The 16710-nt window shown below is 39.3% G+C and overlaps 1 protein-coding gene across 1 annotated transcript in view; it reads left to right on the top strand.

Moving 5' to 3' along the window:
- UTP18 (UTP18 small subunit processome component) overlaps nucleotides 1-5428 on the top strand; it is a 32622-nt gene extending 27194 nt beyond the window's left edge. Inside the window, exons 12-14 of the mRNA XM_049771011.1 lie at nucleotides 1535-1677; nucleotides 4176-4214; nucleotides 5298-5428. Coding sequence (XP_049626968.1) covers nucleotides 1535-1677; nucleotides 4176-4200 — 168 coding nt within the window. The 3' untranslated portion in view covers nucleotides 4201-4214; nucleotides 5298-5428. The remainder of the gene's footprint in view (nucleotides 1-1534; nucleotides 1678-4175; nucleotides 4215-5297) is intronic.
- Nucleotides 5429-16710: the final 11282 nt, after the last annotated feature.

Genomic DNA, 16710 nt, shown 5'->3' with positions numbered 1-16710 from the left:
GTGTTGGCCATGTGCAAGTCAAATGCCCTACCTATCACTTTAACTCTAGAGAATAGTTGACTTCTATGCTGCTTTCTCATTTGATTTGCTGTTTTTCTACTGAGGTGTCAGTATCGAGTTTGGAGGTGCATGCATTTGCTGTTGCACACTCCCAAGAACCTCAGGTCTGTAGAAATGGGGCTATGATCTGATCTGATAGCAGTGGTGGGATGTGGATGTTGCTGCTACTTCCAGAAGTGTGGGGTGAGGAGTTGCGAGAGACTGCCTGCCCCCCACTTTGAGAAGAACCAAGAGTTTTCATTCCCCCAAAACTGTATCTGGAGATTATTTTTTTTTGTTAGGTATCTGCAGAGATTAGTTGTGATACAGTGAAGTTGGGTCTCTGGCATGGCAGCTACTGTAGATTGTGCATGTGGCTGCCCAGACTTTGGCTGGATTGAGATTCGCCTGCCCTATCCCTAGGGCTCCCCAGTGTTTACAGTTAAGACTAGTATTCCCGTGAATTTTTGTGGCATGGCTTGCATCTCTTACAAGACTAGTGAATTTAGGAGCCAGAGCAATAGTAAGTGGCTGACTCAGATTTGATGACCATATGCCATCCCATAAGTTTTCCCCTTGTCCTACCAGGAAAGATTCCTGAGCTCAAAACCTGGAGTACTGCCAGGTATGGCTAAAAACTAAAAGGCTGGTGAGTCTATTGAGCTGGGCTGATGAGCTGACATGATGGCAGCTGTGAGTGAGGGCTACATATCTTTTGAAATGGGAATTCTTAAACTAATCTGCTTAGGATAACTGTTGGCCTTGTTGAGGTTTTATTTATCCATCCATTGAGTATTGTTTTTTCTTTTTGATTTTTGGCTTATCCTTTCCAGAATAGTCTTGAAGAGAGATTTACTCATGTTTAGACCTGGCTTCAGGTGTGCTTTTTGACTCTTAAGTTTCACTTGATACAGTAGGTTTGCTTAGTTGTATGTCTTGAGGAGCTATTTAAAACACTAAGAATATATATCACATAGTTGAAAAGCAAAATGTAGAAACGAAATTATGATATTGATAGAACTTTTTTAGTCTTCACTTCTGTAAAATGTGTCTGGTCCCTATGACTAAATTTTCCTTTAGTCATTAAGTTAGAACACTATTGCTATTGACTTTTCACTTTAGTATATTTGTTCATTTATTCAGAAAATATGTGAGTTTCCTAGGCACCAGCAAAACTTGTGTTATATTACCAACATTAAGAAAATATGGGGCCAGTGCATGGCTGGAATGCATGCTTTGCATGCAGAAAGCCTGGGTTTAGTTCTCAGCACTGCATAGTCTCCTATGCATTATTGAACATTCTTTGCATTCTGTTTGAATCCCCTCCCTCTTTCTTATACATCGATAATCAAAATTTAATTTTGGAACACTGCTACAATATCAATTGTATTTTATGTGCACTATAATCAAAAGGAACATTATGTTCCAGCACAAAGATTAAAATTTAAGAAATGAGTTCCCCATTGTTTTAAAGCTTATTATTATCTCCTTCCAGGTTCACCTTCCTTCTTGTACCGTATTTTCAAACTTTCCAGTTATGAAAAAGAGTCATATTTCTCTTGTTCATACCATGGATTTTTCTCCTAGAAGTGGATATTTTGCTATGGGAAATGAAAAGGGCAAGGCCTTGATGTATAGGTAGGTGTTATATTAAGAAGAGGTATCTGTTAATTTGAAAATGTTAAAATATATTAGTCTGATATTTCATATTTTGAGGTTATATACAATTCATTATCTGCAGTTCATTAATTACAAATGATTCCTTATAGGAAGTTTAACTTTATTTTCATAGTTCTTATTTAATAAAATGTGCATTTTTTTCTTCCATAAAATGTCACAGAGAAAGGTTAAATCTGAAATTTTGGGGGTTGTAATTTTTTAAAATTAGGCTATAATCTATGTAGGAAATGTTTTGGGTATGCAAAACAATAATTTGATAAAGGTATAAATTGTAAAATGGTTAGTATAGTAAATTTGGTTAACATCCATCAATACATGTAATTATTTAAAAAATTTTAACAGGAATTTTTAAATACAAGTTTCATAAACTACCTACAATATTTCTATTTGAGTTAATTTTGTAGATGAGTCTGGGAATACTCAAAAATTGTTTAATATAGATTGAATGTCATAATGTTCCTAGATCCTCCTAAATTTTTTTGTAACCACTAAATCATATCAAATAAGATTCTGCTACAGCTGGTAGACCTGTATACAATCAATGCATTCTTTTTAACTTTAGTCATTACGTTGTATGTACATTAGGGCTAGCTGTATTTTTGAGAATATAAATTGAGGAAAAGTTTTTACTTTCTTGGCTTCTTATATTTAGGTTAGCCTATATTAATTTTAACAAATGTTCACCAAGTTTTATTTTATTTTTTTGGTTTTTTGGGCCACACCTGATGGTGCTCAGGGGTTACTCCTGCTATCTGCTCAGAAATAGCTCTTGGTAGGCACGGGCGACCATATGGGGCGCTGGGATTCGAACCAACCACCTTAGGTCCAGGATCAGCTGCTTTCAAGGCAAACACCGCTGTGCTATCTCTCCGGTCCCCAAATTTTATTTATTTATTTATTTATTTATTTATTTTGGTTTTTGGGCCACACCCGTTTGACAACGCTCAGGGGTTACTCCTGGCTATGTGCTCAGAAATCGCCCCTGGCTTGGGGGGACCATATGGGACGCCGGGGGATCAAACCGCAGTCCTTCCTTGGCTAGCGCTTGCAAGGCAGACACCTTACCTCCAGCGCCACCTACCCGGCCCCAAATTTTATTTCTTAAAATGGCTCTGGCACCACATGCCCCTCTGGCCCCCAATTATGGTCACTTAGTCCCCAGCGCTGTTACGTGTAACCCCAGCACCCTTCCCTTAAATAGGCTATTTCCTTGTAGCTATAAGTGGTTAACTATAAAGATACCTAAAACTTACATACACCATCTTTTTGTGTACCAAGCATATTTATAAAATTATAATAGAAACCTAATTATATCATTTCTAGGTGAGAGAAGTGATAAAGTGTCTCTTTGGAGGAGTGAACCTTTGTAATTTTTGGGGGGTAGATGGTAGGTTTGGGCCATATTTGGCAGTCTCCAGGATTACTCCTGTGTTCAGGGGTCATTCCAGGCAGTGCTCAGGGGACCAAACCAGGGCTAGCTGTGAAAAAGGCAAGCCCATCTTTCAACTACCATCTTTCAACTTTGTTTCTGGCTCAAACCATGTGAATTAACATGCCCATCTTTCAACTACCATCTTTCAACTTTGTCTCTGGCCCAAACCATGTAAATTAACATTACCTTCCCTTCTATCCATGTATTCTAGTGAAAACTACATTGAATGAAGCCTGTATTTGTAGGCTTTTGAGAATGCCTGCTTTTTAATTATACATAATGGAGAGGGGAGAGGTAATGTAAATGAAATTTGAGTAGATAGAAAGTAGCAAAAATGATAGGATTTAAAGTTCTTTTTTTTACCTTGGAAGAAAAATGGTTTTTTCATAATTTTCATAATTATTTTCATAATTTTCTCATTTTAATTTCTGAGCAGTTTTGGAGTGATTCCATTCACGTTTTATGAAAGGATGCAAGCTTGTACTGTACTTAGAGATTCTCTTGAAAAGCTTTTATTTATTTTTTTTTCGGGCTACACCCATTTGATGCTCAGGGGTTACTCCTGGCTAAGCGCTCAGAAATTGCCCCTGGCTTGGGGGGATCATATGGGACAATGGGGGGATCAAACTGTGGTCCTTCCTTGGCTAGTGCTTGCAAGGCAGACACCTTACCTCTAGCGCCACCTCACCGGCCCCAAAAAGCTTTGATTTTTAACTTTTTTTTTTTTTTTTAAAGTAAGTCCTAAAGGGTATTTTTCACCAGAGTGTACTGACAACATTTCCCCTAGGTTAGGCTGATCAGGTATTTCATAAACTTTCCAATTTGATGCCTTTTTTTTTCTCCCTAAAATCAAGTTATTAGCATTAGACTCTTATAGAATGTTAGCTTGTGTAGCTTTTACCTCTCCATTTAACCTAGGTGAGAATGATTTTTCCCTCTAAATTTTCTAAGTGCTGTTCTATGATCTGTTAATATACTGAACAAGAAAAAAGTTGCTTAGGTGATTGTCTTTTTTTTTTTTCAGGTTGCACCATTATTCAGACTTCTAGAGAAATTACTTGAAGTAAGAAAAATTTCTATTATGGCATCTATGTATTTTAGAGTTACACACAGTGCTTTCAGTTAGCAAAGCTGCTACTGTTTCATTGTCCCTGGTGTACCTTCATTGAAGGCAATGGGATAGAAGAGTAGATCAGAAAGAATCTAGTTGGACTTGAACTTTTCTTGGCCTCCATATCAACAGTGTGGTGGCTCTTCATCTGAGGTCACATCTTTAGTACTAAGTTCAGTAATGGTCATCAAATTGTGGTAACTATTAATCCAAGAGAATAATAGATTTAACAGAAAGATATATATCTTCACAGCTCGCATGAGCCTTAGCCCTCTTATTTTGCATATGTTTCTTGAAATATTTTACCTGGTTTGTCTTGTATTATATTATATTTATATTATATTTATTTATTCTTTGGTCCATAACCTGCAGTGCTCAGGGCTTATTCCTGGCTCTCTGGAATACTGGCTGGCTTGAAAGGCCACGGGAGATACTGACAATAGAACCTCAGTTAGCCAGAATCCCAGTCAGCCATGTGCAAGACAAATGCTTTACCCATTGTCCTATCTCTCCTTATCCTTTATTCTATATAGCTAGTTGATGGTAGAATATCACAGAGCCAGTTAATGGACTATTCATAGTTTTTTCAGAATTTGAAAGAGGACATACTTCCCTTCCCATACTTGATATTTAATTTGTGACAGGGTAGTGGTTCTGGGATTAAACTTTACAGTTCTGTTCTTTAGAATTGCCTAGTCGTTGAGCTTAATAAATATTGAAGAAAATGAAACTGGAGAGGTCATGCAATGATGTAAGGTACTTGCCTTGCATGTGTCTGATCTGGGTTCTATCCCAGATAGATAGAACTACACCATATGGTCCCATGTGCACCATTAGGAGGAATTCGCAAGTGTAAAGCCAAGAGTAACCTCTCAACATTGCTGAGGGGTTTCTCTTCAAAATCATTGAGGTGAAATTTTGTGTGTGCATAGAAATCTAAGGAAAATAGTTAAGTTATTGTAGTACTAAAACATATTTTGTTGTTGTCCAATAGCTATAAATTAACTGTTTTCATTTCTTCTGTTTTTTCCTCAGATTCAGTTGAACCATATGAGTAGAGTACCCTGATAAATATTAGAAAATTTACAGGTTGTTTAATAATAAGATTTATTGATTCTGCTGTGCTTATTTAACAGAATTGTTTTAATAAATACAACTTTTTTTTTAAATAAGTGTGATTCTTCTTTCTCTACCTATGTATACAACTTGGAGGTATTTAAGATTAAACATGATAGATTAGAAGCACCAGGCCGGAGCAGTAGCACAAGCCATAAGCCTTGCGTGCGCTAGCCTAGGACAGACCTCATTTCGATCCTCCCGCATCCCATATGGTCCCCAAGCCAGAAGCGATTTCTGAGTGCATAGCCAGGAGTAACCTCTGAGCATCATCAGGTGTGCCCCCCACCCCCAAAATAAAAGAAGCACCTAACTAAAACTAAATATAATATAGGTAAGCTATTTTTATGTTTCAGGGCATCTGCTAACAGGTGTTCTTGTGGAGCTCAAATTGAGAGTAATGGTGCTATCCTTTTTAATGAAATTAAAACATTTTTTTTAAATAAAAGTGTTTATAACGGGGCCGGAGAGATAGCATGAAGGTAAGGCATTTGTCTTGCATGCAGAAGGATGGTGGTTCGAATCCCGGCATCCCATATAGTCCCCCGAGCGTGCCGGGGGCGATTTCTGAGTGTAGAGCCAGGAGTAGCCTCTGAGTGCTGCTGGGTGTGACCCCAAAACAAAAACAAAAAAAAGTGTTTATAACAAAAAATATTTTCTGGGTTTAGCACCTTTTGGGGATGGGGTGGGAAGGTAGTATTCACAAGCAATTACTCTGCCAACCAAGGCCATATGATTCCACGCTAGGACCCAGGATTGTGGTTTTGCTCTGTTTCTGCAGTCGTTGGAGGACTCTAGGACCACACTTGGTGCTTGGGCCTCCAGGCTATGTCTATTTTTTACTTATTTTATTTTTGGGGTTTTGGGCCACACTCAGAAGCACTCAGGTGTTACTCCTGGTTCTCTGTTCAGAAATCACTCCTGGCAGGCTTGGGGGGCTTTATGGGATGCCAGGATGGAACCAGGGTGGATCTCAGGTGGATCCCGGTTTGGCCAAGTGCAAGGCAAATGCCCTACCACTGTATTATCATTTACGCCCTCCGGGCTATATTTAATGATGCTGGAGGCCCTGTGTTACCACAGATTAAATTGGGCTCCTGTGCCTGCAAAGCAGGTCCCCTATGCCCATGGATTTAGTACTATCAATTACTTTGGAGGGAGGGAACATGTAAAGACCTTATATATTTGCCCCATCTATAGCTTTCATTCTGATATATCCATTACTCCATTTGAAATGTGATTTCATTTCTGACTTTAAGGTTGATTAATTCTTTAATCATAGTACAGCCTTGCTGTAGACTAATCCCTTCATTTTTTAGGGGAAAGAAGCCTGACATTTTAAGTAACATTAAAGAGATAAGTTATGAACAGTATCTAGAATGGAAAAGAGGAAATTTAGGGTAGAAGAGAAAGATTTTTCAGTGACAAAAGATGGCTCTGGCTCTTCCCAAAGAACTACTATATGTCACTTTTAACTAGTCTAACCAACAGAATATGGAGATTATCTTCAGTGTCTTCAGGACCTTGCAAGTCTACTGGGGATGGTCTGGAAGAGTCCAGCAGGTTTGGATTGTATATGCATATTCTAGCATCTTTCAAGAATATTTTTTTTAATGATTTTTATTTTTTTAAGATAAGGGATATGAAGAAAAAGAAACATTTTCCAGAGAGAGTGTGACTGCTTCAGAGGGGAGAGAGTCAGAATGTTTTTTGTGAGGGTGGGCTGTTGGCTGTGAAATTGTGACTCTTCTCTGTCCCTTTGTGCATAGTGAACTCTGCTAAAGATTTTATGCCCTGAAATATTGGTTTAATAGTGTTATTTCTAGCTTGAGTTGCTAGGGGGCAGTATTGCATCACGTGAGTGAGAGACCATTCTCTAGCTTCTTTTTTTTTTTTTTTTTTTTTTTTTTTTACCATCACCTTGTCTTTATCTTTAAATAAATCATTGTTTCAGAAATGGATCCTAAACCTTACTACGCACTTGTTTTGGATGTGACTTTTGGAATGTGAAAGATGCTGAAATTTATTCTAGAGGAAATGATGAAAGCATAGTTTGTTTACACTAATTTCTTTTTTTTTTTTTTTTTTTTTTTTTTTTTTGTGGTTTTTGGGTCACACCCGGCAGTGCTCAGGGGTTATTCCTGGCTCCAGGCTCAGAAATTGCTCCTGGCAGGCACGGGAGGACCATATATGGGACGCCGGGATTCGAACCGATGACCTCCTGCATGAGAGGCAAACGCCTTACCTCCATGCTATCTCTCCGGCCCTACACTAATTTCTTAAGAGATCAGTCATTTTTATATCTTAGTTGTAAAGAATTCCCGGTTCAAATCTCCAAAATACAAAAATGTGCTGTTACATAGGCAGGAATGCTACTAATCTTTTGTCTGGTCTTTTAGTGGTTTTTACTTTTTGGGGGAGTTAAGAATTTGAATCAACTTCTCAATTCTCATTGCAGCCAGTGCAAAGCTAATTCTTCATGGAAATGTACCACTGTTAGGAAATCCTTCATGCAATTCTTGGCATTTGCTAAGAGTGTGGATGATCCAATTCTCTGTTAGGGTTGGGGGAAGGCTTGAGCTGTGAGTTGTATTTAGCCCTCCAGGACTACACAGAATAACCTAAGGGTGGTTAATTGACAAGTTGAAATCTTCACTATTTCCAACTCCTCTCCATCCCTCTGAACATTCAACAAACTAAAGTATTAGAATTCTTTTGAAATTTTTTTTTGAAAAAAAGTGCTCAGCATTACTTTCATTAGGGAAATCCAAATCAAGATACCACCTCACATCAGTGAGAATGGCATATGTCAAAAATAGTGGAAACAATACATGTGGAAGATTCATAAGCAAGTGGTAGCAAAGATAAATGGGACTACATTAAACTAAGAAGCTCTGTACTTCCAAGGTAAGTGTGACTATGATACAAAGAATGGGAGAAACTTCACCCAATACCCCAATAAAGGGGTAATATTCAAATTATACAAGGCACTTAGCAAAAAAAAAAAAAAAAAATCTAACCCATCTAAAAATGGGGAGAAAAATGAACAGATATTTCCTCAAAGAAATACAGATGGTCATAGGCACATGAAAAAATGCTCTACAACATTAGTCATCGGGGAGATGCAAACAAAACTCAATGAAATATCTCACACTATCGAGACTGGCACACATCACAGAGAACAAGAACAACCAGTGCTGGCACGGATGTGGGGAGAAAGGGACTTATTCACTGCATTTTTGATTTTTGGGTCACACCTGGCAGTGCTCAGGGGCTACTCCTGGCTCTGCTCAGAAATCGCTCCTGGCAGGCATGGGGGACCATATAGGATGCCAGAATTCGAACCACCATCTGTCCTGGATCGGCTGCATGCAAGGCAAACACCCTACCGCTGTGCTATCTCTGGTCCCTGGCCCAACCTTTTTAGCAAACTGGATATTCCTCAAAAAAACTAGAAATTGAGCTTCCAAATGACATAGCAATATCACTCCTAGGAATATATACTAAGCCTCAAAAACAATGTAAAAAGTTGTCTGCATTCCTACCAGCACTATTCATGATACTAAGAATTGGAAACAACCCAAATGCCTGAGAGCAGATGAATAGGTAAAGAAACTGGTATATTCACGTGGAAGAGATAGCACAGCAGTGGGGTGTTTGCCTTGCACACGGCCGACTTGAGAGGGTTGATTCCTGACATCCCATATGATCCCCCAAGCCTGCCAGGAGTGATTTCTGAACACAGACAGGAGTAACAACTGAGTGCTTCTGAGTGTGGCCCAATGGGTGATTTCTGAGTGCAGAACCAGGAGTAACCCCTGTGCGCCATCGGGTGTGGTCCAAAAAACCAATCAATCAATAGAGTTAAAAAAAAATACCTGGTGCATCCATTGTGGTACACAATGGAATACTCAGCTGCTAGGGAAAATGAAATCATGGAATTTGCTTATACATGAATGAGTATGGAGGGTATTATGCTGAGTGAAATAAGTCAGAGATAGGCATTGCACTTATTTGTGAGATACAAAAAAAAAAAAAATAGTATGGCAATAAATCTAGAGACAATAGAGATGGCCAGGAGGACCAACCCATGATATGAAGTTTGCCACAAATAGTGAAGGAGTGTTGTTAGGGCAGAGAAAGGATTTCTATGACAATGATAGTTGGAAATGATCACAGGACAAGAATTGGGTGCTGAAAGGGGATAAAGTAATAGGTACGATATCCCTTAGTAACAATATTGCAAGCCACAGTGTCTAAAAAGGGGGAGAAGAGGGAGGGAGAGGAAAGAAGGGAGGTGAGAGGAAAATGTCTTCCAGAGGCATGCAGTAGGGATGGAAACTGGGGACATTGGTGGCAGGAAGGGGACATAGGTGGCAGGAAATGTACACTGGTGAAGTGTGTTTTACATTTTATGACAGAAAATCATGAACAACTTTGTATCTGAACAACTTGTAACCATGGTTTTTAAATAAACTATTACATTTTTTTTTAAAAGATTCCTATCAAGATCTGTGTGTGGGGAGGGGGCAGAGGGGAGAAATTGTCATTAATGGGATTGGTGGAATATTTTATGTCTAAGACTCAACTATCAACTATATAGTTACTGTTCTTTAAATAAATTAAAAAGAATTTATTTTTTCTGGGCAAATACAGGTGAGCAGTCTCTTGTCTTGCTGGATGTCAAATGTATGAATTTTTTCTCTTTTTCTTTTTTTGGTTTTTGGGTCACACCCAGAAGCGCTCAGGGGTTACTCCTGACTCTACACTCAGAAATCGCTTCTGGCAGGCACGGGGCACCATATGGGATATCGGGATTTGAACCACTGTCCTCGTGCATGAAAGGCAAGCACCTTACCTCCATGCGATCTCTCTGGCCCCCAAGTGTATGAATTTCTATTGAGAGTTGTGACCCTTTCTCAGTCTAGTCAAAATGAAGTCACCACATGCCTACTTGGCACCAGCAGGTTCCACACCACAGGTAGGCATAGAATGCAGGTAAGTGCCCATGAGATGAAGTACTTGTTCACATCTGCAATCAATTCTCAGTTACCCTGTAAATACACCTCCAAAATGATTTCACAGACCTCGTGGTCTTTTTCTGTTATTCTAGTCTGGAGAAAATGGCTTGGATAGATTTGGACATAGGTAGAATGTGGTATAGGGACAACATGAAGCCTTTGTGCTATCTTTATGCTAGTTATCAGTATGTAACTTTCATGCAAATCTCATGGTTTCTGTAAGGAAAGTGATCTCTTCACTGTGAAAAAATTTGAGACTCCAGCTGAACAGCACAATTCTAAAACCATCATCCTTACATGGGCAGTAGTCCTCAAAGTAGGATGCTCATAATAATAGTATGAGATGCAGACCATTAAATTGTGCAAAGGAAATACTAACACTTCTTCGCTGTGTGAAATGCATTTTAGCTTTATAATGTGTTTCGACTTGAGGGAATGTGGATAATTGTACAGAAATATGTTTATCTTGGGGTTAACTGCTTAAGGATTTTTCCATGATAGGGCCACTGATTTAGATGTTAATATAGTGCTAAAAACCAATGAAACAACAAGCCCAACTCAGCACTTCTTCAACTTGTTTTTGTATTCTCTAGATAGTATTGTATTGTACCTTTTCATGCCATGGTCCCCTTTGGACCTTATTTCCTTTTGGCTTTTCATTCTATTCATTTTATTCCATCCATCACCACCCAGTTTATGTGATTTTTCAACTCTGGAATATCCTAGGGGACTATATGGCTCCCAGTTGAAATGCTATTTTGTCCCCTCCACAAGAATGTCAAAACTAGATCATGACAAAGCCTATAGGTAGGAAATTTGGCATAGCATTTTTCACTCTCTAGGTTATGAACAACAGAATCTGGTGGTGACATTTGATCACGGCAGAGCTGTCACAGTAAAGGTTCCTCATCTACTTTTCAATAATGATGAGCTCCTGGAAATGTTTGTGTCTATCTATCGCCACCCACAAAGCTTATTTTGAGGCAAAGTCAAGATACTTCAACTTAATATTTCAGTATGTTAAAGAAGTGTTTTAAAGATACAATTCTTGTGTCTGGAACAATAGTACAACTGGTAGGTCATTTGCTTTACATGTGGTGACTCAGGTTTGATCACTGGTACCTCATATGGTCCCCCAAGCACCACCAAGAATGATCCCTGAGTACCCTGAGTACCCCAAAACAAAACAATACAATTCTCAACATACTATTGCTTAAAATCCTCCAGTAAAAATTCTCTGGACAGGGCCTAGAAAGGCTAGAACTAGTTAATAGGGTTGAACTACTTTATAGAAATAGTTGCTAGATGGGGCCGGGCGGTGGCGCTGGAGGTAAGGTGCCTGCCTTGCCTGCGCTAGCCTAGGACGGACCGCGGTTCGATCCCCCGGCGTCCCATATGGTCCCCCAAGAAGCCAGGAGCAACTTCTGAGTGCATAGCCAGGAGTAACCCCTGAGCGTCACAGGGTGAGGCCCAAAAACCAAAAAAAAAAAAAAAAAAAAGAAATAGTTGCTAGAATTAGTTGATAGGTTCTGAATGGTGACTCATTCATAGCAAGCACCCAGGAGGCCTTTATTGTATCATTACATAATAGGCCACTAGCAGCCTCTTATTTCAGCTGATTTCCAGCTTCCAGTTTTTCCGCCATACCTCACATTCTAGAAGGCTTGATTTACTTTTTTCCCCTGAGTGAGCCAAGCTGTTTCCTTCTCCCATACCTTTTTTTGTTTTGTTTTGTATTTGTTTTTGTTTTTGGGCCACACCCAGTGACACTCAGGGGTTACTCCTGGCTATGCGCTCAGAAATCGCTCCTGGCTTGGGGGACCATAAGGGACGCAGGGGGATCAAACCGCAGTCTGTCCTAGGTTAGCATGTGCAAGGCAGACACCCTACCGCTTGCACCACAACTCTGACTCCCTTGTATTTTGTTGATATATTCTTTTTATCTATCACTTTTTTTTTTTTTTTTTTTTTTTGGTTTTTGGGCCACACCCGGTGATGCTCAGGGGTTACTCCTGGCTGTCTGCTCAGAAATAGCTCCTGGCAGGCACGGGGGACTATATGGGACACCGGGATTCGAACCAACTACCTTTGGTCCTGGATTGGCTGCTTGCAAGGCAAACGCCGCTGTGCTATCTCTCCGGGCCCTTATCTATCACTTTTTAAAAACTACTTTCAACACAAGTTTAAATTTCTTCACTACATTTTTTGTTCTAAATTTTGTCCTAAACTTTGAAATTCCTCAACTGAATAGATTTCTATTTCTAGTACTAATGCCTTTTGTGGGGTTTGTTTGGATTATTTTTATACAATCCTTCCCTGGAGGGCTAGAAGGGCATTTACAAAACAGAAAAGAGGTAAAAAAAATATCAATGAACAATTGCCTGAGGAAAAGAAGATAAGACAGGAAATTAGAACTCAAACATGTAGCTTCAAAATGGTTACAAAAATGTAAGGGTGGGGGCTGGTGCGATGGCACATCGGTAGGGCATTTGCTTTGCACATGGCTGACCCAGGACAGACTATGGTTTGATCCCCCTGACGTTTCATTTGGTCCTCTAAGCGAGAAGTGATTTCTGAGCACATAGACAGGAGTAACCACTGAGCTTCATTAGGTATGGCTCAACATTTAAAAAAAATTAAAAAATAGGAGGGTGATGATGGTGTACATGTCAGGAAAAAAGTTTTCTTTCCCATCTAAGGGAAACTCAATTAACAGTTTGCTGTATATCTTGCTAATAGCTCTTTTATTTGTTTTTGTTTCTAGGTCAATGTGTTTGGATGCAGGAAACAAAACCTGATAAACAGTGGCTTGAAGTCACAGAGGAGAAAATAAAGACATTTAGTCTTGATCAAAGAAATTTGGAGATGACGGATTCCTTTCTCAACCCATCTGGTAGCTTAACAATAATACTTCGACTCTGGTTAGGGTGTCTGAGGGTCACATTGCAGGAGAGTGTCCAAGCCAGACGGAAGGGAGGGAACAGGGAGAAAACAGCCTTTTCCCTGGCAGGATTTTTCTTTGATCAAACAAGAACACCCTTCTCAGAAATATGCAGACTTTGCCTTGGGAACAGAGATAGCTTAACGGGCTAAGCACATTCTGCATCTGGGATTCCTGGATTTGCCCTCTCTTCCCCCCATTCTGCACTGCTGGTTCCTGAACAATGCTGAGAGTTGTCCTATCCTATAAAATCCACTGCTTCATTTAAGTGCTTCATTCATTAATCCACTGCCCCTGAGCACAGATACTAGGTCCATTGCTAGAACAGAACCCCAAGGCACTCTGTCCATGGAAGAAGGGAATCAAATTATTGGGAAAAAACAACTGTGTTTCTCACAGGTATCCACATTCATGTTTTATTTGTGAGCATTCGTCCCAAATGATAACATTGTCCAATCCACTCTTTTCATCTCTATGGCAGAGATGCCAGCACATGTATATTTACTCATTCTTTTAACAAATGTTGAATTGAGGTGATCATCTATTACTTTAGATTAACTAGATTAATAATTAGATTGATTTAGATTAATAGCTACAGCTATTACTTTAGATTGAGGTGCTTTTAGGGTAGTTATCTATGTTTTATCATTACAAACATTGCTGCAATTAACTTTCATATTACAAGTCTCTTTGGAGACTTCTTTAGGAGAGGTACCTGGAAGTAAAATAGCAAGACAAACATGAAACATTTTGCTTAAATGATTTGATAATGGGGCTGCAGAGATAGTACAGTGGGCAGGGTACATGTCTTGTGCTCAGTTGACCTTAATACAACCTTCAGCACCATATACACTCCTCTGAGCACCACCAGCAGTGATTCCTGAGCACAGATCCAGAAGTAAGTTTTGAGCATTTCCAGGTATGGCCCAAAAGCCAAAAAATGATTTGATTTGATAACAATTGTTCTTTCTCCAAAATGGCTATGACAATCACATTTCCACCAGATGCATATGAAGACCTTTCCCTGTACCAGCTCAGTGATGATCAAACTTCATCACCAGATATTATTGTTCGTAATCTAGAGAATGAAAAATGATGCTTTGGTTCTATTCGTTGGCTTATTCTAAGATTTTTTTTTCTTTTCTTATTTTTTTTTAATATAATTTTTATTTTGATCATAGTGTCTTACATATTGTTGACAATAACATTTTAGGTACATATTTACATAAAATCAGGGGGGATTCCCATCCCCAAATTGTCCTCCCTACCCCTCCGTTGTTGTCCTACCTCCCATTTCCTCTTCCCTCACCCCCAGGGCAGCTAGAATCTGTGGTCCCCTCTGTATCCAACCCACTACTTAGTAGTCTTGCACCTGTTTGGTCTTGATGCCTCCCTTATCTCCCCCTCTAACTGTAGGCAGGACTAGCTAGTTCAAGTTGCGTGGTTTTGCCTGAGAAGGAGAAGATAAATAAACTGGGGTAAGAGTCTAATACTCCCAAAATGGGTGGAATCCTTCTAGAGGCTCTCATCATCGATTTGGGAGATGAAGGAGAGAAAGAAGGTGAAACACTCCACCAGTACCAAAAAAAGTGTCAATTATCCAGTGAGGACTCCAGCTATATCGATAAGCACCACAAAAAAACAGCCGAAAAACAAAGCAAAACAGACAGACAAACAAACAAACAAAAAACAGAACAAAAACAAACAAACAAACCAAAAACACGCCATGGTCTTGAAATAAGAAACATGGCATAGCACATAACGAGGGAAAAGAAAAGAATAGAAAAAAATAAGTATAATTGGGGACGACGATTTCAATAATCACACCCAAACAGAGAAATCGACCAAAATAGATAGGTAAATAAAAATAATAATAACAATAATAAATGAAGGTAAAAGATATATATGTATATATATATATACACACACATATATATACATATATATAAAATACTAAGTTTTTGTGCTTTTTGTATTTTTGTTTTTTCCCCTCCTGCCCTGGCACAGTAAATATTGGGGTCATTCGAAAAGGAATTCACATGGCCTAAGAAATATGGGGTTTCTCCGTCCTTGGAGTATACTGTCATGGGATCAGCTCCAGACTTTGCTCAGGATCATTTATTCTCCTGGTGGTGTTTTTTGGCGTGTGGAAGACTTCTGTTCTGTCCAGGGTGATACACTCAGAGCTCTGTGTTTAGAGGTCTCAGTATCTGCACAGATCCTGAGGTAGGACTTATGGTGAGGTCAGTCTTTGTGGTTCTAGAGGTTCTGTTACCTCAGTGTCGTTTTAGTCCATCTTCTGTGGTTGGTGACCTTGGTCTTTGCACTGAACCTAGGATGGCACCTAGGTTAGCGTCTTTCTTTGTGCTTCCAGAAGGCCCATTCTGTTGCAGTTGTCTCTGTCAGACCTTTGGGACTGGGGGTCATGCTTATTGTGCAAGTCATAGTTCAAACCCTAAACTAGGGCTTTTTTATTGGTCCCAAGATGTATACTGTCTGGTCGTGGTTTTAGTAGCCAGTCATCTGTAAGTCACGATCTTGGCTTTTGGACCTACCAAAGGGTGCCGAGTCTTCTGGTTTTGTCTTGTCGATAGCTGGTAAGGTAGGCTAATCTGCTCTAAGGTCAAGTTGTTCACATTTTCCTCTTTGTCAGGATATCATGTTAGAGCTGGTCCTTGTTGTTGACCCCGCAGTATTAAGGCTGTTCCGGATGGAGTTTGTTTCCTGTAGCTGTTGTGAAGAGCTGTGCCGATTCTATGTCTGGGATCCAGGGTTCAAGGCTGGATGAATGGTATCTAATCATCTGAGGTCTAAGTGATTCCACATGACATATTTTCAAGGTAGGAGATACCCCTGTATTGTAAACAACTATGAGTTCCCATCTCTAGTAGATAAGAGCTCTTTTTTTTATATGTAAGGTTTCCCCATTATTTAGTGTGTCTTTGCAGGGGGAGGTGGAGCCACATTGTATTGTCGGTGTGGTTGGGGGTGGACAGAGGGGATAACAGACACAGGTCACATACCCAAAAATGATAAAAAATATATAATAATAATAACAATAATAATAATAATAATAATAAAATAAATAAAAACGTATGTGCTCACAAATGTATATATAGGACCAACATTTAAAAAAAAATAAATAAATTTAAGAGGAAAAAAAAAAAAAGAACGAAAATGAGTTAGCGAAGTTTTTAAAGGACCAAAGTGGTGCAAAAGACTACCTTACATTTGGGGGAGAGCAGATAACGAAGTGGTGTATTACAGGTCTTATGCCTATGTTGGAAGTACAGTTTTTCCCATTGTCTTTTGGGTTTTTCTTGTGATGTGTGGGTTCCTAGGCATCTTCCTATCACACCCCCTGACCTTC

This window comes from Suncus etruscus, chromosome 1 (assembly GCF_024139225.1).
Source record: "Suncus etruscus isolate mSunEtr1 chromosome 1, mSunEtr1.pri.cur, whole genome shotgun sequence".
Classification (NCBI taxonomy): domain Eukaryota; kingdom Metazoa; phylum Chordata; class Mammalia; order Eulipotyphla; family Soricidae; genus Suncus; species Suncus etruscus.
Note: the sequence above shows the minus strand (reverse complement) of the source record. Positions and strands in the feature narration are given on the sequence as shown.